Consider the following 23,468-nt stretch of genomic DNA (forward strand, 5'->3'; position numbering starts at 1 on the left):
AGAAGTCGTGGCAGGCTGGTGAAGTTCCCACTGACTGGAAAAGGGGAAACATAACCCCCATTTTTAAAATGCGAAAAAGGGAAGACCCGGGGAACCACAGGCCAGTCAGTCTCACCTCTCTGCCTGGCAGGATCATGGAACAGATCCTCCTGGAAGCTCTGCTAAGGCACATGGAGGACAGGGAGGTGATTCGAGACAGCCAGCATGGCTTCACCAAGGACAAGTCCTGCCTGACTAACCTAGTGGCCCTCTATGATGGAGTGACTACATCAGTGGACACGGGAAGGGCTACAGATGTCATCTATCTGGACCTCTGTAAGGCCTTTGACACGGTCCCCCACAACATCCTTCTCTCTAAACTGGAGAGGTATGGATTTGATGGGTGGACTGTCTGGTGGGTGAGGAATTGGTTAGATGGTCACATCCAGAAGATAGTGGTCAATGGCTCAATGTCTGGATGGACATCAGTGACGAGTTGTGTCCCTCAGGGGTCCGTATTGGGACCGGTACTGTTTAATATCTTCATCAATGACATAGACAGTGGCATCGAGTGCACCCTCAGCAAGTTTGCAGAGGACACCAAGCTCAGTGGTGCAGTTGACACGCCAGAGGGACGGGATGCCATCCAGAGGGACCTGGACAAGCTTGAGAAGTGGGCCTGTGTGACCCTCATGAGGTTTAACAAAGCCAAGTGCAAGGTCCTGCACCTGGGTCGGGGCAACCCCCGGTATCAACACAGGCTGGGGGATGAAGGGATTGAGAGCAGCCCTGCCAAGAAGGACTTGGGGGTACTGGTGGATGAAAAGCTGGACATGAGCCAGCAATGTGCGCTTGCAGCCCAGGTGGCCAATCGTATCCTGGGCTGCATCAAAAGCAGCGTGGCCAGCAGGTCGAGGGAGGGGATTCTGCCCCTCTACTCTGCTCTGGCGAGACCCCACCTGGAGTACTGCGTCCAGCTCTGGAGCCCTCAGCACAGGAAAGACACGGACCTGTTGGAGCGGGTCCAGAAGAGGGCCACGAAAATGATCAGGGGAATGGAACACCTCTCCTGTGAGGAAAGGCTGAGAGAGTTGGGGTTGTTCAGCCTGGAGAAAAGAAGGCTTCGGGGAGACCTTCTTGCAGCCTATCAGTACTTAAAGGGGGCTTGTAAGAAAGATGGAGGCAAACTTTTTAGCAGGGCCTGTTGCGACAGGACAAGAGGGAATGGCTTTAAACTAAAGCGGGGTAGATTCAGACTAGATATAAGGAAGACATTTTTTAAGCTGAGGGTGGTGAAACACTGGCAGAGGTTTCCCAGAGAGGTGGTGGATGCCCCATCCCTGGAAACATTGAAGGTCAGGTTGGACAGGGCTCTGAGCAACCTGATCTAGTTGAAGATGTCCCTGCCCACGGCAGGGGGGTTGGAGTAGATGACCTTTAGAGGTCCCTTCCAACGCAAACTATTCCATGATTCTATGAAATCAGTAAGAACAAGTTTCTGGGGACAAAAGGTTACATGAGAACCAAGTTGAGGTGATTACCATGACGGGTTGCCTAAAGCTTCATACCAGGGGCTCAGAACAGCAGCTCTACCAATTTTTAAGCAAGTCTGAGAGGTGACTCTCTGGAACAAGAAAGAATTAAGCCGAATGTCTCTCTGCTGGGCAGACTATATGGACTACAGCAAGGACTAGAAGCAGACTAGACAAATCAGCATTAAAGATTTCCCCCCCCCCCCCCAGGCAGAACAACTTACAAATCTATTCAGATGTTTTGCAGGTGCCGCTGAGCACAATGACAGTGTTACCTGGACAATGTAGTTTGCTTGGATTTTATGTCATCTACTTGGGCTTCCAACAGGCTTCGGGCAGGACCTTTGGTTCCAAAGGGCTGCCAAGGGAAGAGAACGAAGGTTCTCACATTGTTGAAACAGGTTGAAAGCCAGGGAAAACCGGTCAGGATTAAACAGCAATTACGGAGGATCAAAGATACTTGTATAAATGGGTGGCTTGCCGACGTTTGGAAAACAAGTTTTCTTCCCACCTCGCTACCCGCAAAAAAATACGCAACAAAGTTAAAAAAAGCGCCCCAAGAGCACTGCGCAGCCAGTGGAGTGCGGACAGCCAGGGTGCGGGGCAGCGGCCGCCGACAGCAGCACCCGCGGCACAGGGCGGCGCGGCGGCCCCAGCCGGAGACCGAGGCGCGCGGGGGCTCGGCAGAGAGCCGCCAGGAGGGGCGCCACGCAAAACTCCCGGGGGGCAGAACCCCGAGGCCGGCGGCCAGCCGCTGTCCCCGCCGGGGCCGGGGTCCCGCGGGGCCGGGGCCGGGGCCGCCCCACCGCCAACCGCCAGCCCCAACGGCTCCCGGCCGAGCCCCCCCCCCGCCGGAAAGGGCGGTGACGCGTTGCGAGGCGGCCTATCAGGGCTCTGCCGGAAGCACGCCTCGCCCTGGGCGCGGGCCTGCCGGGCGCGCGGATGTGACCGTCGCGGGGGGCGGCGGGCCCCGGCGGGGCGATGCCGGGCAGGAAGTCCTCGAAGGAGAAGAAGCGGCGCCGCTCGCGTTCCTGCTGTCCGGAGGGAGCCTCGGGGCCGGGCGGCAGCGAGAGGAAGCGGCGGAGCACCGAGTCCAGCCGCGGCGCCCTGGAGGTAGCGCGGGAAGGAGGGGCGGGCGGCCGCCTCGCGGCTCTGGCCGCTGCTTTCCCCCCTCCGCCTCGGAGTGACGGGGCTCGGGGCCGCCCGTGCCTTCTGGGGCGCGACCCGCCCTTCCCCGCCGCCGCCGCGCCCGCCTTCCGTGGCGCCCCGGCGGGCGAGGCCTGGCCGCTGCCACCGCCGTGAGCGGGCCGCGGGAAGGGTCGGGGGGCGGGCGGCTGCGCCCTCTGCTCGGCCGGGTGGTTGCGGCTGGCTCCGGTCCGGTCCGGACCCGAGGCGCGAGTGCGGGGCCGGCCGCGTTCCGTCAAAGCTCGGCGGCGTGCGGCTGCGCGGGGCAGCGCGGAGAGGTGTGCGGCAGAGGCACCCACGGCAGCGCCGCGGTGCTCCCGCTGCACGCCCGGGGGAGGCCGGCCCGTGTTTTCCCGGGTGTAGGGGCTGCTCAGCGGTGACCCCAGCCGTGGTGCTCGTGCCTGCGGGACTGCGAGTCTGTCCTAGGAGCTGTTGGTGCGCCAGCACGAAAATTCGCCCGACACACGCTCCTGAATCGCGGGGCTCTCAAAATGTATTTCTAGCTGTTTTTTTTTTAACTGTAGAGGTCTTCCGCTGATGTATGGAAGATACGTTTTCCGATGTGAAGCCCACTTTTATTCTCAGAAGACTGTGCCACGCAGGGCATTGTATGCCAATTTCCTTCTTAGCAGGGTAGCTGTAAATTTTGAGATTAGTGGTTTAATTGCACAGCAAATCAGAGAGATTGATTTCTTCTGCTTTAAAGCATGCTTTCATGTATAAGCAGCAGCTAGGTATTTGCAGATGATATTTGCCAGTTAATATTTAAAAGTACTTTTTGCCTCTTGAAGCTTTTAAAATTTCCCCTAGCGTAAGGATGGTTTCAGTAACCAAAAATGTCGCTTCTTTAATGGTTACCCTGCAAACTGAAACACTATTTGGAAGCTCGGAAGTCCACCTTAAGACGTACCTTGCAATTATGAAGGGAAAACTATTGCAAGCACAAATGGAGCTGTAAGTTTCCTTCTTCTCTTGTTCACTAGAAAATGTGAAAATTGTACTTGCTGTCCTTGATTTTAGGAAGAAAAGTGCAATGTACCATCTGGAGAAAAAGTGGAAGAAGCTGAACAACCCAGTGATATAGAAGAAGGAGGATTAGATCTCAGCGTGTCACTCAAACCAGTCAGTTTCTACATCGCAGACAAAAAAGAAATGCTTCAACAGTGTTTCTGTGTCATAGGGGAGAAAAAACTACAGAAGATGCTGCCTGATATTTTAAAGGTACTGAAATACACTTACCTTCATATACTTTTTACAAGCTTGAATGCTTGTGTAACAAAGCACGTCTATCTCTCAAGTCTAGTGGACTTCCAGCTTAAAAGCTGCCTGTGTATTTCTTAAATAAAGATTATATCAAGTCTCTGAAAGTGAGACTTTTTAAAGATTTGATATAGTTATTCCTGCTTACTCCTTTTTCCGTTGCTCAGCCATTGCTGAACTGCAGGCTGCTTGTTTTTATACTGTCTGTCTGTACTGGTTAATTAAATGCAAAAGGAGTTTCATGATTGCATGGAGTAAAGTCAGTAGTGTTGTTCACTAATAAATATGCTGATTTGTTAATAAAAGTGTGATTTCTGTTTGTGTCAGCTGAATTTCTTTGTATGGTATTAAATTAATGTCTGAGATAAGGCAATAAAATCCTTTTTTGATAAACAGCTTCTGAAGCTGTAACTTCTGTGGACTTTAGTGGTAGTATTGCTAGAGTTTTACTGGCTTAGAGCATATGTTTTTTGAGTCTTGTGGACTGCAGGACTTGGCAGTAATAAATTAGGCTAGCAGCCCGTACAGAAGAAGAGGCTGCAGGTAAAATGCCATTTGTGTGATGTTTGTTAATTTTAAAATTTGTCTTTTAATTTTTATCTTTATGAGTCATTATTAATGTAAGTGAGGCAGGACTTCTTCATTTTAAGCACTTGGTGAATTGCATACAGTCTCATCCGTTCCTCATCTCTGGGAGAAGAGGTCTGGTGCAGCTGGAGGCAAAGGCATTACTGACTTTGAAACGAAGTTGCCTGGTGGTGTAGAACCAAACCTACAGTAGGGTCATGAATGTTACAATATGCTCAGCACTTTCTAATTTGGTACTTATACATGGTATCATAGTTCATTTGAAAGCGTGAAATTATCACTGTTTCACCAAGAGGACACCAAGTAGTATGAAAGATGTGAAGGGAACTGGAATACCCATAAAATCTATGGCAGCGTGTGGTAGTATCAAGCATGAGAAATGGATCACAATTTACATCTTTCTTATGTTTTCTTTATTATGGTATACAGCTGTTGCTGTGTTGGCAATAGCAGTGTTTGTTTCAGTCCGTGAGCTTGGATTCAACAGTTGGCTCTGGTCTTTGCAGGCTTAATTATGTAATCCAGCTGCTCCTGAGTGATGGAGAGTTAGGAGTCATCAGGGCTACAGTTGTTTGCTGTTTGATGCTTCACACATATGGCCCGGTATTTCTACTGCTCAGTGTTGCAGCTGCAGTGAAAACTCCAAGCCATAGGTCAAGTAACTGATAGTGTGTATTGCTTAATTTTTCAGAAAAAAAACCACACACGCATTATTTCTGGTAGCTGTCAAAACTGAAACACCTACCTGGTGTTCTTCAATAGTTGCATCAATGCAGGTCAGAACAGAGAAGGGCTTGCAATCTGAGTTAGCTCTTCATTCAGTACAGTTGGAGTAGTAGTTACCATTCATAATTACTCTGTCCTCAGAAATTTTTAGTAGCTCGTGGTCTGTCTTATCTGTCTTCTTAGAACTGTTCCATGGACGAAATCAAAAGGCTTTGCTTGGAGCAGTTGGAGCTGTTATCTGAAAAAAAACTGTTGAAGATACTTGAAGGTATGAATGAAACTTTTAGGCACCATTGTACACCAGAGAATAGTCTGCTTGGAAACTGGATTTTCACTCCGTTTCTAGCTTCTAATATATACACACACACACACACAAATAAGTGTGTATTAGTGTGTGTGTATATATGTGTATATATATTGGTATTACATATATACACATTCTAATAGTGTTTATATATAGTATGTGTGTATATATATATGCTGGCTTTCATCTTTTAAGCTTGGATGAAATCGTCCATTGATTTAAAAGCTATTAGGGATACCTGCAGAAAACAGTAATATAAGCTTCTTTTCCTTAGTACCCAAACTAAGAACAAAGCTTTTGACTTGGTGGAAAAAACAAAGCTAGGAGGTGGAAAAAACAAAGCTAGGAGTGTAGAAGTATTGTTTGAAATCTATTATTTTAGGTAAACTGACATTAAGTTGCCCCTCGTTCTCTGCAGGGGAAATCTGACATACTGCAATACCAGTTGAATTGTATTAGCAATTGCCCTAGAGTATTTGGTGTAGTTAAAGGATTCTTGGTGGATCCCGCTGCTCTGCTGAGACACAGTTCATGTACTTTGATTAAGGATATGACATTCCAGCTTTTCAGTATCTTATTGAACTTCCACTTGATATTTAAGGGCGGTAGAATTTATTTGTAAACATATTGCTGTCTTCTCAATTAAGTGGAACTCTTCAAATCTTGAATGCTGTGGAGTACCTTCTATTAATTTTGTCTCCTGTGCTTTATTTTTAGTGCCTATAGTGTTGTACTAGCAATAGCTATTCTGTTTTTTTTCGTAATACAGTGTAACTGAAATAAAGTTTTTAGTTTTGAGTAAGTCTAATTTTAGAACATCTGCTCTAACTGGGGAAAAAAACCTCTTCTGCTGATGATTGCAATAGAGTTAATCATTAAGAGTAAGCCTAACTATATAGCATTAACTATATTACCTGCCTAAATTTTCATGTTTGAAACTGTGTATATCTAGGCAAGATTGGAGCTGATTCTGATACTGACGAGGAGGCAGATGGAGGAGACAAGACTGGAGGTGAATCAGTCAGTCAGTGAGTAAAAGACAAAACACTTAATTTAAGAATACTGAACAATACAGGGATTTTTCATGAGAAATGATCAAACTTAATAAACCTTTGAGACAATACAAGACAATACACCAGTGTTGGGCAGATTGAAGTACCTCTTAGTTTTGCTGGTTTGGTTAGTTCATCTAGACTTACTAAATAGGAACAAATGGATGGAAAAGCTAGTGTTAGTAATCCAAATTTCACATTCTGGTTGGTATTTTTGATTTAACAGAGACCTGGTTTCTGATCCTGTCTTTAATTCAGAACAACTTACGAAGTTATTGAATGAAGTAATTTTCTTTGATCGCATCTCATCGTACATCATACAAATATCCTAGAAAATGGAGTGATACTGAGTTAAGTGATGTTTCACTTTTTCTCATGTGATACGGTTTTAATGCCCTCTGACACTTTCTTCTAGGGTTCCATTTGGAGTTGATTTGTGACTGTATCCCCCCCCTTTGCTATTTGTTGCCTACATGATCTGTGAATGGTGTCAGTACACCCATTTATGTGGACTGATTTTCTTATTTTGGACATTGCCCTCTGCTGGCTATTTAAAAAAGCAAAATAAAAAAACCCCAAAACTACAAAATACACTAAATAGCAGGTCTCTTTATGTAAAGGAGTCTCTGTTAAGTGATAGATGTTTTGCCGGTGAACTTCTAAATAGAATGAGAAGACAAACTTATTGGCTAAGGAAACCATGAAAAATGCCCCAGGATTTTGATGCCTGGAGAAATGGTACGATTTTTTTAAGGCCTAATTTACAAGCTCTCTACTATTGCAAAATACATGAAATGGTCTTCATCTTAAAGAGGTATGGCAGGATTAGTGCTGCTAGATTTCAAGAAGGTAGTTCCATGGCTGCAAGGTGTTTCAAAGCTACTGTTGAGACGTGTATTTATGGTCCTCAGCTACAGTAGATTGAGTAAAGTCTTGCTTATATGCAAATAAAGTAATGACTTGAGCTGGTAAAAACCTAAAAAGGGGAAATTGTTATTGTCAATTAATGAATAAAACAACAAAATAAGGAAAGGAAGCAGGATTCACCATTTCTTAACTAGCGGGTATCTGAAGACACTTAACAACCCATTTGCCCATGGCAAGTAGGAAAGTTTCAGGAAAACAACATCTATAGGATCTAAATTGCAGTTTGGAAGTCTGCTGTTTTTGCACTGTACAGATAATATCCCAGGCATAAGCAGTGAGTAAACCAAAGTGAGTTGGTGTTGTCTGCCTTTTCTCATAGCTGTGTTGAAGTACAGCAGAATTAAAACTGACCAAGTTCTTTACCGTTGCTGCAGTTACCAAAAACTGACAAAGCTAGGTCACCTTACGTCGCTGATGAGAAAGATATGAGCAGTAACTGACAGCAACACCAAGAAGAAATTGTGTTTAAAAAAAAAAAAAGTAAAAAACTAAGATATGTTGATCAAAGTTATAGAGCAGGTTGCTTCCTTTGACAAACATAATGGTTGAGGTGCCCCTGTTTTTTGTATCTCTATCTCTGTCCTGATAGTTTAATATTTCAGACCATTCCAAACTGGCCAGGCAAGATAATGTTGGTGTAGGAATTGTGGCTTTTCTTCTCCTTTTAATGCAGTGAGTTAAAAAATAGTATGCTACACACAAGGGTGAGAACCTTGGCTCATAGGTTCAGCTGTGTGCTAGCTTTAACAAAAAACAAAAAGGGAAAGTTTTTTGGATGATAGAGAAATAAAGGGATAGGAAGAAATAGGTGAAACAAGTAAAATTAAGGTTTTATATTAATCATTAAGCCCAGTGCTTAGTAAGTAGAACAGTATTATGCTTTTACAACTGTAAAATGTCACAAGCCCTTTCTACTAAATAGGTTTAATCTTTGGACATTTAGGTTAACTTTTTTCAACCTGTGTGTAATTAAATATAAATGCAGGTTTGCAAAACTTCAGGAAACTCTGTTTCAGCCAGAACAGCAACAAGTCAGTCAGTAGGCAGGGAGGCTAAAGATGCAAGTGAAGAAATAGCGAAAACTGCATTCCTGAGCTAAACTTTGGTTGTTTGTAATCATTAATGTGTTTTTAATTATCATCTGTGTTTAAATGGGTGAATTTTTTTGCCCTGGGAAGAGAAAAGACTTTTCAGAACGAAAAAGACAGGTTTTTTTGTTTATATTCTCACTGTTGGTTCTTCATAGTTTGTCTTCGTTACTTGTGGTTTTCTTGTAATTGACTACTTTTTTCTGCATTCTATTAATGATGCAACATTAAAGCTTTTTTATTTTAAGTCTGACTTGTCTTAGTTGCTTTCATGGACATTTAAATGTGGTAAGGGAAAATGTGAATAGCAAGTCTTACTCTAGTCAAAAATCTGTTAACTGATTGGAAACATCAGTTTGTTTCTTTCATCTTTGTTCTTTTAAAAAAAAAAGTTCGACAAACTTACACCTTCAGCAATATCCATATATCAATAGAAATCCAGAAGGCTTAAATCAATATATCTGAAGAAATTAAAAGTGTATCAAAATACACAGGCTTTCTTAGAAGAGTATAGTTTGTACTGTGTCTTTTTTTTTCCCCAAATATACAAATACTTATCTGTCTCTGAAGACCTGCTTCCTGTCTGTACCTTCTAAAAGTAGCAGGGATTTAGAGAAATTTCCCCAGATAATTGTAAATTGAACCTTCCTTTTTCTGATGCACATATCCTCGTTCTGCCACCAGAACTGGAAGTCCTGAGGCTTTTCCTAAATTTCAGCTCTGTAAAAGCTTCAGATGCTTCCATTAGCATGTAAAACATTTGCTCTGATGTTTTGTCACCAGCTTCTTCTGAGTTAAACACTAGGAATCCTGGAACAAGCATGCAGAAGAACTGAAGAAGCAGGGCCTACGTTTGCCAATAACTGGAAATTGCTGTTACGATAGATACGCTTCATTACTTGTGGGCTCGGTGTAGATTTTTGACTATGCAGTTCTCAGATTTTTATTGTTTCTGTGTTACTGTCTGCAATGGAGTACTGTTAAACCAAGAGAACTGCTGTTTACTAAGCTTCCAGTTAAATGACAGATATTTAATTGGAAGGAATTAGCCAATTACTGTCCTGCAAAACCAAGTAGGCATTCTTCCTAACTCATTCAAAAGGTATTAGCATGTTCTTGAGCTGTTTCCTGAATTGGCTTTTTAAATACCTTCCAATGGAAGGACCGAAAGCAAATTATTTGCTGTTGTAATAAAACATGTATTAAAAGAACAAGCATGCTAATATCACTATAGTGATCCTATGTTCATGTGTATAATGTGAGTAAATGATCTTTTGCTTTGAAAATATAATGTGCTTATTTTTTTTTCACTGTGTGAAAATCTGCAATTTAATATTTGCGCTTTCAAGAATTTGTAGGCTTTTTACTGCCTTGGAGTCATGAGCTCAGGTTTTGCTTGTTTTGTTTTAGAAAGGTTAGCAGTTTAGAGGCTTTCCTTTTTTTAACATGTTTTGCTCCTGGGTACTGGGCTGTTCAGAAGCATGCAATTGCTGTCTGATATTTACCCCTCTAGGTCAATTTGGTTATCTTCACCATTTGGAATCACTGAAAGAATAGGCTACATGAGTCACTGAACAGATATATTAGCACTTGGCATCTGTTCACTGTCTTCTGTTCCCATGGTGTCCTCAAATTTCACCTGTGATCGGACTGGTGGACATTTCATAGCGCATTAAACAATTTGATTAGCATCTGTCATTTGGGATACCTTTCTTGAGGAGCACTACTTCATAAGGATTTTTCTTTTTTCTTTTTTTTTTTAATTGCTTGCTGTTAATTATTTTAGTTCTCATTTGTCATGGAAATCTACCCTTGGAACAAAAATTTGGAGGAAGCTTACAAGGACTTGGCACTTCTAGGAATATTTTTTAGACTTGGAACTGCGAAGGCAAATTTTAAATTAAGGAAGGTACATTGTCTTTATGTCAGAGTACCAGACGTACTGATCTCAAGCCTGACTCCAGAGATTTAGGTGAAAGTTTCTTAACAAAAATTAAAAGCCCTGTAAGGAAAGTATCAGCATGACTGTATCTCATGTTATCAGACTGTCTTCTAGTCCAGCACATTAAGATATTTTTTTCTGTCACAAAACTTTTCCTGTTGATCTCCAACCCCAGTTACTGCTGATGCTTGGAATCCCAGCCACCAGTATTGCAGTGCTGTTGTCTTAGTCCTTAGCTGTCCACTCCTCTGGCCAGTACCCTTTTTCCTAACTTGTGCTGCTGTCTTACCTCACTCTGCATAATCTGCTGGAGTAGTGGTACCAAATCACCCTCAAACCCAGATTTCTTTGACAGCTATGCAGATTCCTGAAAGTAATAGGTTCTGTACAGAATCCATGTGCATGAGCCCAGGTTAGCATTTAACTAGCGTGGAGCATGTCAACATGAAAAGCTAGCATAGGACAAATTTAAATTTACAGCATTTGTCACCAACAAACTGTAATAGTTAGCTTCTTTCTGCTGAAAAGAACATACTGTGCTAATGCTGTTCTATTAAAAAAAAAAAAAATGCTGAGTTTATCTTCTGGAAGAGTGACTTTGAACTTAACTGGCATCCTGAGGGAGAAGTGTCTTTGAAGACTGATAAAAGGAGGGAGCTCCAAATTATTGTGGTCATTTACTGGCATGGCATGAAAGAAGAGGGTATTAAATTTGTATAGTGTGCCTTAATTTTAGATTAGCATGTCTTCTGCTCCCATTGTGTGGAGACATGATGTTGTGTCTCCCTTTCTTAAATCTAAACCGCAGTGTAGATAATTAGGAAAAAAAAATATTTCTTACTAACAAACAAATTAAACAAGGTTAACAAGTTGAGAGCAAAACTGAACTGTGACCTGAAATGCTTCTGCTTGGCCACAAGATGGTGCAAAATGCCCGCCTGTTAAATGAAGTGGTGAATGTTCACCAGCAATACAGTCCAATCCAATAAATTCTGAAAGAGTAAAACGTGCTGTAAAAGTACTTCTGGGTTCTAAAAATTCTTTTGCTGACAGTAGGTAGTCTTTAAAGCAACTTGGTTTTGCTGTAATCAGTGATAGTGTCAAGGCAACAGGAGGAAACTTTACAACAAGTTTTGATGTATGATTTTTCAATTGATAATTTCTTTTTAAGTAGCTGTTAAAATGGGTGTAGGTAATTTCACAGCCAGTGTTTGAAACATAGAGGTTGCTCTGAGTTTTCTGTCAAAGGGCTGATTGTAATTCCTCAGTGAAATTTGGTGTTGGAGCTCAGGGTGATACCAGAGAGGTGAATTTTCTTGCCTGGATGCTATTAGTGCAAGATCAGACTTTCCCGGGTGACACATTGCTGTCCAGTGCAGAGATGACTTCTCAGTTCAAAATGAAGAAGTGTGTGAGGGAGAATAGGGTAGGGGCAGCCTAAGCAGCTTTTGCTCTTAATGATGAGCCGGGTGTATCATGACGTTATTTTGGTCAAGAGTTGAGTGACTTAAGTATAACAAATCATTAGGAGTTCCTTAAAAAAAAAAAAAGTGACTCCTTCCAGATCTGTTGATCAGTAGCTGGTGCCAGATCCACTGCTCTCCCCAGTTGCTGGCACTTGGACATACAAGCCCGCAAGGTTTGCATCCCCACTCCAGCTGCTGCTCAGACCTCCTTGTGCACACAGGTGTCTCCCATAGCTGGTGCAGACTTGTGATCATCCCCAGTAGCTGACATTCAAACTGTTGATCTCTTGGGTATCTAGTGGAGCTATGGCCCCTCAATTTGCCTACTTACAGACCCTGCTCTCTTTCAGGAGTTTGGCCTCTGATCTTACAGTCTGTCTGGTACCTGACTCCCAGACCTCTCATCCTACTTGCTGTCTAGACCAGCCTGAGGGTTGCTAGTGAATTACAAGCATCTGCATACACATTGATGCCATGACATTGAAGTTCCCCGAGGAAGCATGCACATTTTTCACTCTGTCTAGTTTCTGGCAGCACAGTCCTGCAGGCCCCTATGACCTATGGTCCCCTTTGCAGTTGCTGGCAGTTAGAGACACACACACATGTGCATATATACAGAGAATAGTGTCCTCTCATTTGGAAAAATAGTTAGTATAGCAATAGAGTTCAATAGGAAGGTGGGACAGACTGTGGTGATCAGGTCCAGGGCTTGGCCAGACAAGTATACTGACCAGCAACCTGTTTATGCTCTGCTGGCCCTTCATCTTCTTTTTTTCTCTTTTTTCCCCATGCTTGTTTTTTCTCAGTCTGCCTTGGTCTCTCCCTTTTCCCACCTTTGGTTCTTCCTCTGAACATGCCATGCTGCCTTACACATTCCTACACTCCCCTTAAAAATATCTGCCAGTTTTATGCAATGCTGAAATGCTCTTCCCCAGCATCCTGTACAGACCCCCTTGCTCCTGTAGAGAGTAACATCCTTCAGCCTATAAGGTGATTTCTCTAGCTGACTGCTCTTACTAGGTTTCATTTCCAGAAAATGGGCTGGTTGCTCTCCTTTCACAACCCTAGGAGTAACTCAGGCAGGGTCATTCCGCTGCACTGATGAAGTTACTGGGGTTCCTCTGCTTGCGGTTTTTCTCTGCTCCTCACTGGGCCTTTGTGCTTATGGTTACTCACCATTAAACGCATAACCTAATGGTCGGGACAATACAACGGAAAACTGCGTGTGATAAGCTTTGGCAAGTGACAGGAGAGCAAAACCTGAAATTTCTTGGAAGGTGTGCTGTGACAGCATCATGGACAGATTTAGCTGGTGGTCTGTGCTGGCATCTGGCCTAACCCTGCCCAGTAATGGAGGTGGATGGGGAAGTGTTGCTACCCAAGAGTCTGGCGCTGTCTCAAAGCAGAGGACCGGTTTTGGCTTTGGTCCTAAGCTGGAGCCTGGCACTGAGAGTGCTGAGAAGGTGTTTCCCCTGGGCTAGGTTGTGCAGGCTCACTGGAGTGGTAATTCGGGTAGGTCTCAGTTAACTCTGACCTTATGGGTGTGTGTATGAGTGCAAAACTTTTCCTCACAGCCTATCCTCTGCTCCATCCACTGAAGAAATTGAACATGGTAATGTCATGTTGTCCGGTGTTCCTTTTCCCCCATGACAGCAGGAAGATTGAAACTCTAGTTAACGTGTCCAAACCATCACATGCAGCAGACCTGATTTTATTTGTTGAATTCCTGGGCATATTTTACATCTAACAGGTGAGGGCTGTAATCCATCTTGCAACACCTCCAGCCTTTGTAGTACAAGACTGATGACTGGAATGGAAAATAAACAAGCAAACTCTCTTTGTTTGTGAAGAGGCAAAGTTTAAATAATTTTCTGAAGGGGTTAGCCATGTACACAGAACTTCCTACTCAGCATAGCTATTTCAACAGCTAGTTTGTATCCATTCCTTCTCTTTCAGCCCTGCCTGGGAATGGAAAGTCCCAACAGAAATTAAAAGGTTGGGAGAATGCTTCTTGAGTTGACCAAGTAGGAAAGCAAACTGAAAGCATACATACCACTGAGTTCTGAGAAATATGCATCATAGTAAATAGTCTACTTCTAGTTTATTACGATGGCATGGGACAGTACGTTTCTCTTAGGGTTTCCTTACTCAAGGTGCAGAACATTTAAAAATCTTTTTTTTAGGTGCTGTGTGCATATGAAAACAGCTACATATTCTCCTTAATCAATTATTGCATGCTACCATACACATTTATGTTGCAATGCGTACAAAAAGTGGGAGAAACAGAAAAGTATTGATTTGTAACCTTTGCTACTACAGAAAAGGAAATGGTGATCAAAATAACTCTGTCTCTCAGACCAAGATGGCGAGAAGTATTACGGTGTTCCCTCTCCTGACATAGCCATTGGACACCTGGAAAAAAATGTATCTTTGAAAGCATGGGTAAAATAGATCTGTATTCAATTTTAGGAAAAGCCTTCAGGCCATTACTGAAAAACAAGTTGTTAAAGTCATTATATTTACACCTGTGATACCGGAATACTGCTATCCTTTTTATAGTGCTGTTTAGCTCCCACAGGCAGGATAGTTGCATTGATTCCATATTAATATGTATGAAACCAATGCCGCACCAACATTCAGGGTAGGAAATTGGCAATTCTACTGTCAAAATGCTCACTAAACATGGCAGTTGAACTCTTTCTGTGATTCTGGGTCCTTCTGCCTTCCTTCTCCCTGTATATTTCACAGTATTTTCACAGTTTGTATAACCGGTATGTGCGAAATGTCTGAAGGACATGAACATTCCACAAAAATATCTCTTCCTTATCCCTTGTATAAATCACTTTAAACCTTACAGGTCAAGAGTAGAGAAATCTTTAAATAGAAGAAATAGAGAAATGCAGATACTGAATGCAATTTAACAGTTGAGTTGCATTTTGTTTTAAAAAGTGGCTCTTTGTGGAACTATGAGATTGTGACGTAGGAGAGGTGGATGGTGGTGGGGTGATGGTAACTTCATGAAAATAGCTTCTTAATTTCAAATGAAAACAGTAAATAGTATTTGAATGCAACTGAAACTATAGTTTTTTCAAATCATTTAACTGTATGACAATTTATTCTGAGTTTTAGAGAAAAGCTCCTAAGATTAGGGAGAGGCTACCAGTGAGGATTGTTATTCTGAAAGGCTAGGGTGTAGTGGAAATATTTGCTTTATCCTTGTGTATCTCTAGGCAAAGCAAAAAACTCCTCATTCTCAAGTGCTTAGATTAGCACTCTGTGTGTTCCTTTTGCCTTTATTCATCCTGTAGCTGGCCTATTGGCCTACCACCACATAATTTCTTTAGTCAAAGTAAACGTTTCTTAGAAAAGTTCTCTTAAATTGTAAAAGATGTAGATTGATGTAGATTAAAATGTCTTCTTATTTGTTTCCAGACAGGACAACAGTATAGACTCTACTTCCTCTCTGAGAGAAGACAACAAGCTGGAAGGTCAGGAATCAAAACAAGGTATGTAGTGGAGAAAGCTGAAGTTTTGTTTTCTTGATGTTGGGCAGTGACTAATCCCAGTTAACTGACAGCTCTCTTTTGAACAGTAGCTGCAATCACAGAGAATCATCCTTTTAGAAATCAGCTGGTGTAGGGTTACAACCTCCCCCTTGGGCCCAATTCCAGAAAAGGAGAGAGTAAAATTGAAGAAGACATTGTAGGAACTTTGGCTTCTTAATTCTGTGAGATTGGAGAGTTTTTTGTGGCTAGAAGCAAATTGCAGCTCTTCAAAGTTTGCTAGTTTAGCTTCTGGAACATGACTGAAGCTCTTGCAAGGCTCATTTGGCTCTTCATATCTAGTTTTTCAGCTGAAGAGGAGCTTCAGTCATTTCAATTTCTTGGTACATAGGTGATTGCTAATACTGCTATTACCATTTGCTGAATTCTTCCAAAGTCAGTTTTACTTTCTGTTGAGATGATCATAAGAGTCTACAGTACTCTGTTTTGACATTCATAGAAATCCATTACAGTAATTGTTTGCCAAAGGACTGCTTGTAATTTAATCATTTTGTTCAGTCTTGATATATCATACCTTGCTTTGTTTGATTGTGCAGAGCTGAGGTCCAACGGAATGGTGCTAAACACCCACCACTCCTGATAACTGGCGTATTTTACTTGAAGCCAGTGCCAGTGGTAGTACACGCTCAAATCTTTGAACCTCTGAGGACAAACATTTTGTTTTGTATATTCTCTCTTTTTAAATGCAAAAATGTAGTGGGTGAGACACTGGGGTACTCCAGTGATTGTCAGAATAGAAAATGCAAAAGCAGGTAAGTTAGTGGTACACATTTGAGTGCCTGCTGCGTAAGGAAACAGTTTTCTTAACCTGCAGCAGTATTTGTTTTATTCCAATCATTAAATCAGCACCATATAACAACTGCCAGTATTGTTATGTATATGAAGCACTAGAATTGTAGGTGTTTCTGTCTCAGTCTATTTGTTTTCATTTGGACTAGCTGTATGCAGTAACATCAGAAGTAGCTTTTCCAATCAAAGAATGTTGCGAATTCTTATAAGCTAAATTTCTCTTCTGTGAAGATCTAACATTATTTGCTTCCTGCAACTCCTATTTCACAATTCGGAATGTTGTCTAAAAGATGTCTCTTGGAATAACTTTGTGAAGCATGTTTTTTTCTGAAGTAATTAGTGAGGGGAATTAAATTGAGAAGTATAGAGTCATAATAAAAGCATCAAAACTTTTAGGAGCAGGTTGCTGTGGCTTTGTGAAGAATGCTTTAAATGTTGCTTGTTGTACTCTGTGGAATGACCTTAGAACTGACAGATTTCCTGCAGATCTCTTCCACTTTTGTATTATCAAAGGGAATTGATGACTGCTGCAGGTGATTGCTTCATTGTTGTTTTTTATGACTTAATCAACCAGAGTATCATGATGGCTTTGGGCTATAACAGTGGCTCCACTCAAGGTGTTAGCTTTAAAGAGCTTTTGAGAATATCAGTATAAGTTTAAAAATACAACTCTAATCATTCTGCTTAGCTGCAGCCTGTGATGCTATGGGGAAAAAAGAGAGGATGAGAGGATAAGCAAAAGTGGATAAAATAAAGTTGAAAAACGGAATTAAGTGTGCTAAAATGAATTTTGCAACTGTAGCTGAAGGAAAAAGTAAAAGTTATCAAAATGAAAAAGATAATGAGAAATGCCAACCATGATCTTTATTACTGGGTAAAATTACAACTGCAAAAGAGGGAAATAAGTCTCATCAGCTAATTAAACATCTATAGGCCAATGAGCTTGTATGAACACTGTATTATGCAGTTTTGGAGGCTCCAAATTCTGAATGGAACCCAAGGCGGCTTTGCCCAGCTTCCTGGTCCATACTAATTCTAGGACAGACAGGAATGACTGTTAATATTTTGTTTCTGCTTAATATGTGACCAATACCAAAAAGAATCCTGTGGTGGGTTGACTCCAGCCAGCAGTAGGCACCCACCAGCTGCTCAGTTACTCCTCCCCCAGTGGGGTGGGGAAGATGATCAGAAGAGCAAAAGCGAGAAGAACTTCTGGGTCAAGATAAAGACAATTTAATAAGTGAAGCAAAAGCTGTGCAAGCAAAATAAGGGATTTATTCACTACTTCCCATTGGCAGCCAGATTTTTAGCCACTTCCTGGAAAGCAGAGCCTCAGCATGCATAACTGTTACTTGGGAAGACAAATGCCATAACCGTGAACATCCCTCTTTCTTCCTTCTTTCCTTGAGCCATTATTGCTGAGCACAATGTCATATGGTAGAGAATATCCCTTTGGTCAGTCGGGCTCAGCTGTCCTGGCAGTGTATCCCTCCCAATCTCTTGCCCACTCCCAGCCTACTCCCTTTGGGGTCAGAGTGAGAAACAGAGAAAGCCCTGAGGCTGTGCAAGCGCTGTTCAGCCCTAGACAAAACACTGGTGTGTTATCAACACTGTTTCAGAAACAAATCCAAAACACAGCATCATGCAGGTTGCTGTGAAGAAAATTAACTCCATCCCAGCCAGACCCAGTACAAAGTCAGTTTCTCTTTGGCAGTGAATTAGGATGAGTATTCTCAGAAGTTAACTTTCAGGCTTTGAACTATGATCCATTGGTGCACCTTTTTTTGATCCATGGAAATGCTGCTTGGTTGAGCAGCAAGTTAGGTAAATACTGACTAATGCCATGCAGCAAGACAGAAGAATTTCCATTTCTTAATCCTGTTGATTCCCATTTCTTTTGATCTTTCGCATACTTTGTGTCTTGCAAGGTAAAGTAGAAAAGATAGTGTTCAAAGTTGATTTGATAGTATGAGAAATAGGTAAAACTGCATCTGAAACTGAATTACTAATCTTGAAGTTACTATCACAGTAGGAACAGGGCAAAACTGCTTAGGATTGAAGAAGGCCCTGGTATATTCGTCTCTTACAGTACTTTCTGTACACACTGCTGTGAGCAGGATTTTTTATAGCTTCAGAATCGTTTATGTTTTAGGCTTTCAGTTTTTATTGCTTGAAAATTGTGGTTTATCTTACAAAAAAAAAGACCAAAACTTCATCTATATGGCTTATCATACATTTTCCAGAGTTGAATTTGCTTCCTTGTCAGCTTTGATTAGAATGTTGGAGGTGCCACATATGTTAGTTGTATATGTTCCCGTATATGCTGTATGATGGCCAGTTTTTGCAATCCAGTAAACCAGTGTTATGAGGTACTGGATTGATAACTATGTAAGATCCTAAATCAGGAGTGCATTTCTCAGTCAGGGTAACATGCAGTATTCCTAAATTGGGACTTAAATGCTGTGACAAGTCATAGCCTATGATCAGGAGTGAATATCTGAATATCTTTTTTTAAGTGTATATAGTAAAAAAATCTTTAATCCTGAATCAATAAAATCCTTGGAGTTATGTTTTAAAATGTTACTATTGTTTATAAAACCAATTTGAGATTTTTTTTACCAGAAAAAAAGTCTTTCTGCCTTCCTACCTGCCTGCCTGCCTCCCTTCCTCCCTCCCTTTTTTGTTTTTTAGGCAGAGAAAGTGCATTTATAGCTTTCTTACTAGCCAGTATTGATTTTCTTTTTTTTTTCCTACACCCTCAGGTTAGCAGGAATGTCGTAAACCCCAAGAAAAATAGGTCTTTCCTAAGGTTTTTCTGCACTGCTCATGAATTAAAACCAAATGCAGTCATGTACCAAAAGGTGTTTTAAAAAATATTTTTCTAAAGCCTTATTTGTTTTTCCTTTAAAAGTAAAAGTGGTCTCTCTTAAGGTTGACTGATTAAACTGATTTTGAATAAGGCATGATTTAATTTTTCTAATCCATACTCTACTGCTAATCTTTGTACAGAACTTCCACCTAGCGTGAGGGGTTTGCAGAAAAACTCAAGAAGAAAATACAAATCACTATGTGGCTGGCGAGTTTTTTTACACTTCACGCTTGTGTTTTCAAGAAAAGTCTCACATTTTTTGTTGCATTTTTAAATATTTCCTGTATAATAAAAGACACTGAAACATTAATAGTGTAAAACAAAGACTGCTAAAAATGTCGTTTCAAAGATGCTTTATTCTTTTTTGAAAGGGGAGAGAATTGTTTGTATTGGATCTGAAACCCACGTTAAAGGAACATTCTTATTGAGCAGAATTATTAAAAAAATATTTCCAGAAGTTTTCCAACAGTAAAATATTAAATGTGAGCATCTTAGGCAAAAAAGCCAGTGATAGGAAGGTAATCAGTTAAAGGTATTAAAATCATAGGTCCCTGCTGTGTTAGTCTGCATTGTCAATGGGGTTTTTTTTATAGTTTGAATGTCAGTAAGATTCTGATTGCCTGGTATTAAAAAAGAACAATTCACAGAGGAAGTACTTACTTGGGTTCCAGTATATTGGTTGTTTTGTTGTTGATGAGCAATCCTTGCAAATCAGTACTTCTACCCCTGCGGATTTGAGGTTCAGGAGCCAAAGGTATGTATGGATGAAACCAGCAATTCCCCAAAAAATTAACAGTTTGGTGAAAGAGAACCTTTTAAAGCCAGATGTCAACATGCTGATTTTAAGAATCAGAGAGTCACAGAATTGTTAGGATTGGAAGGGCTGTTTTGAGATCATCGAACCAAATCCCCCTGCTCAAGCAGGTCAGCTAGAGTGGGTTGCTCAGGACCATGTGCTGTTGAGTTTTGAATATATGCAAGGATGGAGACTCCACAGCTTGTCCGGGGAACCTGCTCCAGTGTTTGACCACCCTCACAGTAGAAAAAGTTTTTACATGTGGTCAGGTGGTATTTCATGTGTTTTAATTTATGCCCATTGCCACTAGTCCTGTCAGTGTGCAGTACTGAGAAGAGTTTGGCTCCCTTGTCTTCATGCTCTCCCATATTTTTAAAGGAGAATTAAAGAAAATTTAAAAAAACAGGTTTGCAATACTGTCTGAATATATCTTAAATGAAGAATATTTTTGATATATAGAGGATTATTATAGACTAAAGTAGCTTACGTAGGAATGTAAACTTTCTTTGAATCTTCTTGGTAAGAAATTGTATGTATTTCAAAACCACAGATCTTTAGCTCTAAACCCTCATTATTAATTAACAGGGAACACAACCGTACCTTTGGATAGTGGTACTACCAAAAGCAATTCTAAAGCCTTTAGAATCAGTAACTTTACCATCATCTGACTATAAAGTGTTCATTTTAAGCAGGAACCAATCCTACTGTAAGTTTCCACAGATACAAAGGTTGGTGAAGGACTAATAATTTCTGAGGCCAATGTGTCAAAAGCAATAGTCTTAGTCTCTCTGTAGCCAAATTGTGAGAACAGTTACTCAGGTTCTGTTAGAGTTTTGCTTTCATTTTATTACACTGCCTCTTCTAATTATTTTTTTTTTTAAAATAAACTCCAACTTTTAGCCAGCATTAAAAGTCAATGCCATAACTTTCCTCATGTTTTTACTGAGTTAAATACATCTGAAATACTTGTGATAGATTATGAATAGTTGCACTATAAGTAGAGTTTCTATTCATTTTTAGTACTGTGCCTGACTATAGTGTCCCACTCCTTTTAAAATACAAAAAATAGTTATAAAGTGTCATTTTTAAAATTGCATTTTGAAAACTAAGTTTACTTTAAAGATAATAAACAATAATCGATTTTGCACTGCAGAGGCTTCCTTGTGATATAAAACCTTCTGACATGTTAATTAGGAAAATAGATCATGTAACTCCATAGGATGGAATAAATTTTCCCGATACTGCTGCTTTGCTATACTGCATGTTCTTCTAAATCGGCATAAAAATGCATTAACACTTGTCTAAATTAGATCAGCCTTAAAAGTTGGAGGAGAAAAAGAAGAGGAATTAGTTGTCTTAAATTCACAGATCTTTTTGCCACTCTCTTAATCTGCAGAGAAACACTTTAAGCAGAAGCGATTTTGTAAGTTGAAAGAAAAATGGTTCTGTTAGGCGACTATATGACTGTTACATTTGTGTTACAGGCAAGGGAGAAGATAGTGATGTCCTCAGCATAAATGCAGATGCATATGATAGTGACATAGAAGGCCCATGCAATGAAGAAGATGTCCCAGATGTGCAAGAAAACACTGTCAGAAGCGGAGCCGGTCAGATAGATGACCTTCAGAAGGACATTGAGAAAAGTGTGAATGAGATACTGGGGTTGGCAGAGTCCAGCCCAAAGGAGCCCAAAGCAGCAACCTTAGCCGTTCCGCCGTCAGAAGATGTTCAGCCATCAGCGCAGCAGCTGGAGCTTCTGGAGCTCGAGATGAGGGCCAGAGCTATTAAGGCTCTGATGAAAGCTGGTGATATAAAAAAACAGCCCTGAGATTGTTTAGATTTAATTGTCAGTGTTGGTTTTGAAGGATGTGGTGTCTGTTCTCTTCAGTGCTAAGGTATATTTGGCTTGTGTATGACATTCCTCATTCAAACCCTGTTGTGTATCCTGACCTGTGGCTTAAGCCATTAATAGTCGGTTTCATTGCCATTGTGTGCTGCTTCCATGACATGCACAAACAGAGTGGTTTGACGCTTCACAGAGGTCAGGTCTCTGTGCTGGGTTATTTCCCCAAGGAGTCACACCATGTATATGCCAGGAACCTGGTGCCTTCCAGAAAGGTTAGGAGAATCAAGTTCTTTATAACCCCATGGTTAGAAATTACCAGCTATTTTATTTATTAGCAACTTGTTAAACTACTTGAGAAACTTGATTTATATGTATTTCATTAAAAATACCATTTTGAAGAGGTCTTTTGTCGTGTGACTGCCTTCAGCATTCTGTGATGGGATTTGAGATTGCTTATTTCTCCTTGGGGCCCAGCTCATCATAATGTAGCTATTCTAGTTAAAATGAATGATGATTCATTTAAAACCATACTTAATTTTTAGAAAGTTGAATTCCTAAAGGAAGGGATTTTTTCCTTTCAAATAAACAGTTGAACCATGTTATTTTCAGAGTTATGAAAGTGCCTGAAAGTGACAAATGCCAGAGTTTTTATACTGTTGGTGATTTAATTTTGTCACTCTCCTCTGCTGTTCTATCTTCTGTGTCATAACTGAAATAAAGAAAATAGAGTTTTTTCTTGACTATGAGGCTTTTTTGTTGAATATTTGGCATAATATTTAGGGCAATGCAGCAAATCAGACTATTTAGACGACCTTGAGTTTTTAACATCTAACTGATGTGGTCATTTCATGTCCCCTGCAAATAGGAAAATCCCCATAATTACAGTATAAATGTTTTTTAGAAAAGGCATTTAATTTATTTATATCTATAATATAATGTTTAAAAATCATAATTCTACTTTATTCCATTTCAAGGGTATTTCTTTGTAAGTAAATTGTATTACAGGATTAATTTTCCTGCTATGATTTCTTACAACAATTAAAATAATTCTGATTTTGTTTAGAATTAGTGCTGGTTTTATACTTGGCTGCTAATCAAATGCATATTAAAATATTTCTCTGTGTGTGTGTTTACTTACAGAGAAACCGATTTTTTTTTTTTTTTTTAAGGTATGAAGTTTACAAATGTGGTCCTTGTTAAGTAAAATGATGTATTATATATTGTTACTCCTGATTTTCCCTTGGTTGTTACTTAGAAACCAAATTAGATACTTTGCAACAGTAGCATAGATAATTTCTACCTGCTATTTTGTAATATTACTGCAGACCTTGTTCTATTCAAATACTATGTTTTGAATTCTCTTGCAAGGTTTATATTTTTCTTTTTTTTCCTTTCCTTTTTTCCCTTTATTATCTTTTTTCCCTTTCTTTTTTTAACCTTTTGTTCCCCTTTGCTTTTAACCCCTTTTCTACCCTTTTCCCTTTCTTTGTTGGTAGTCAAGTGCATTGTCTTTAATAGCAAGTTTCTTAGTATTTCTTAAAGTATGATTGATTTCC

The 23,468-nt window shown here is 40.7% G+C and overlaps 1 protein-coding gene across 1 annotated transcript; it reads left to right on the forward strand.

Moving 5' to 3' along the window:
- Positions 1-2,437: 2,437 nt before the first annotated feature.
- On the forward strand, positions 2,438-22,652 carry CAAP1 (caspase activity and apoptosis inhibitor 1). Its single transcript, XM_076361874.1, has 6 exons — positions 2,438-2,624; positions 3,717-3,917; positions 5,454-5,538; positions 6,527-6,602; positions 15,482-15,555; positions 21,551-22,652. The coding sequence occupies exons 1-6, from the start codon at positions 2,493-2,495 to the stop codon at positions 21,892-21,894; spliced, it is 912 nt and encodes a 303-aa protein (XP_076217989.1). The 5' UTR covers positions 2,438-2,492; the 3' UTR covers positions 21,895-22,652.
- The last annotated feature ends 816 nt before the right edge of the window (positions 22,653-23,468 follow it).

The sequence above is a fragment of the Aptenodytes patagonicus genome, chromosome Z (genome assembly GCF_965638725.1).
Source record: "Aptenodytes patagonicus chromosome Z, bAptPat1.pri.cur, whole genome shotgun sequence".
NCBI lineage: Eukaryota > Metazoa > Chordata > Aves > Sphenisciformes > Spheniscidae > Aptenodytes > Aptenodytes patagonicus.

Bases quoted from the DNA above. Each gene is read 5' to 3' on its own strand.
- CAAP1 (XM_076361874.1), top strand. From the start codon at position 2,493: ATGCCGGGCAGGAAGTCCTCGAAGGAGAAGAAGCGGCGCCGCTCGCGT. The intron at 5,539-6,526 runs GTATGAATGAAA...GTGTATATCTAG, and splicing joins ACTGTTGAAGATACTTGAAG to GCAAGATTGGAGCTGATTCT. The intron at 6,603-15,481 runs GTGAGTAAAAGA...ATTTGTTTCCAG, and splicing joins GGAGGTGAATCAGTCAGTCA to ACAGGACAACAGTATAGACT.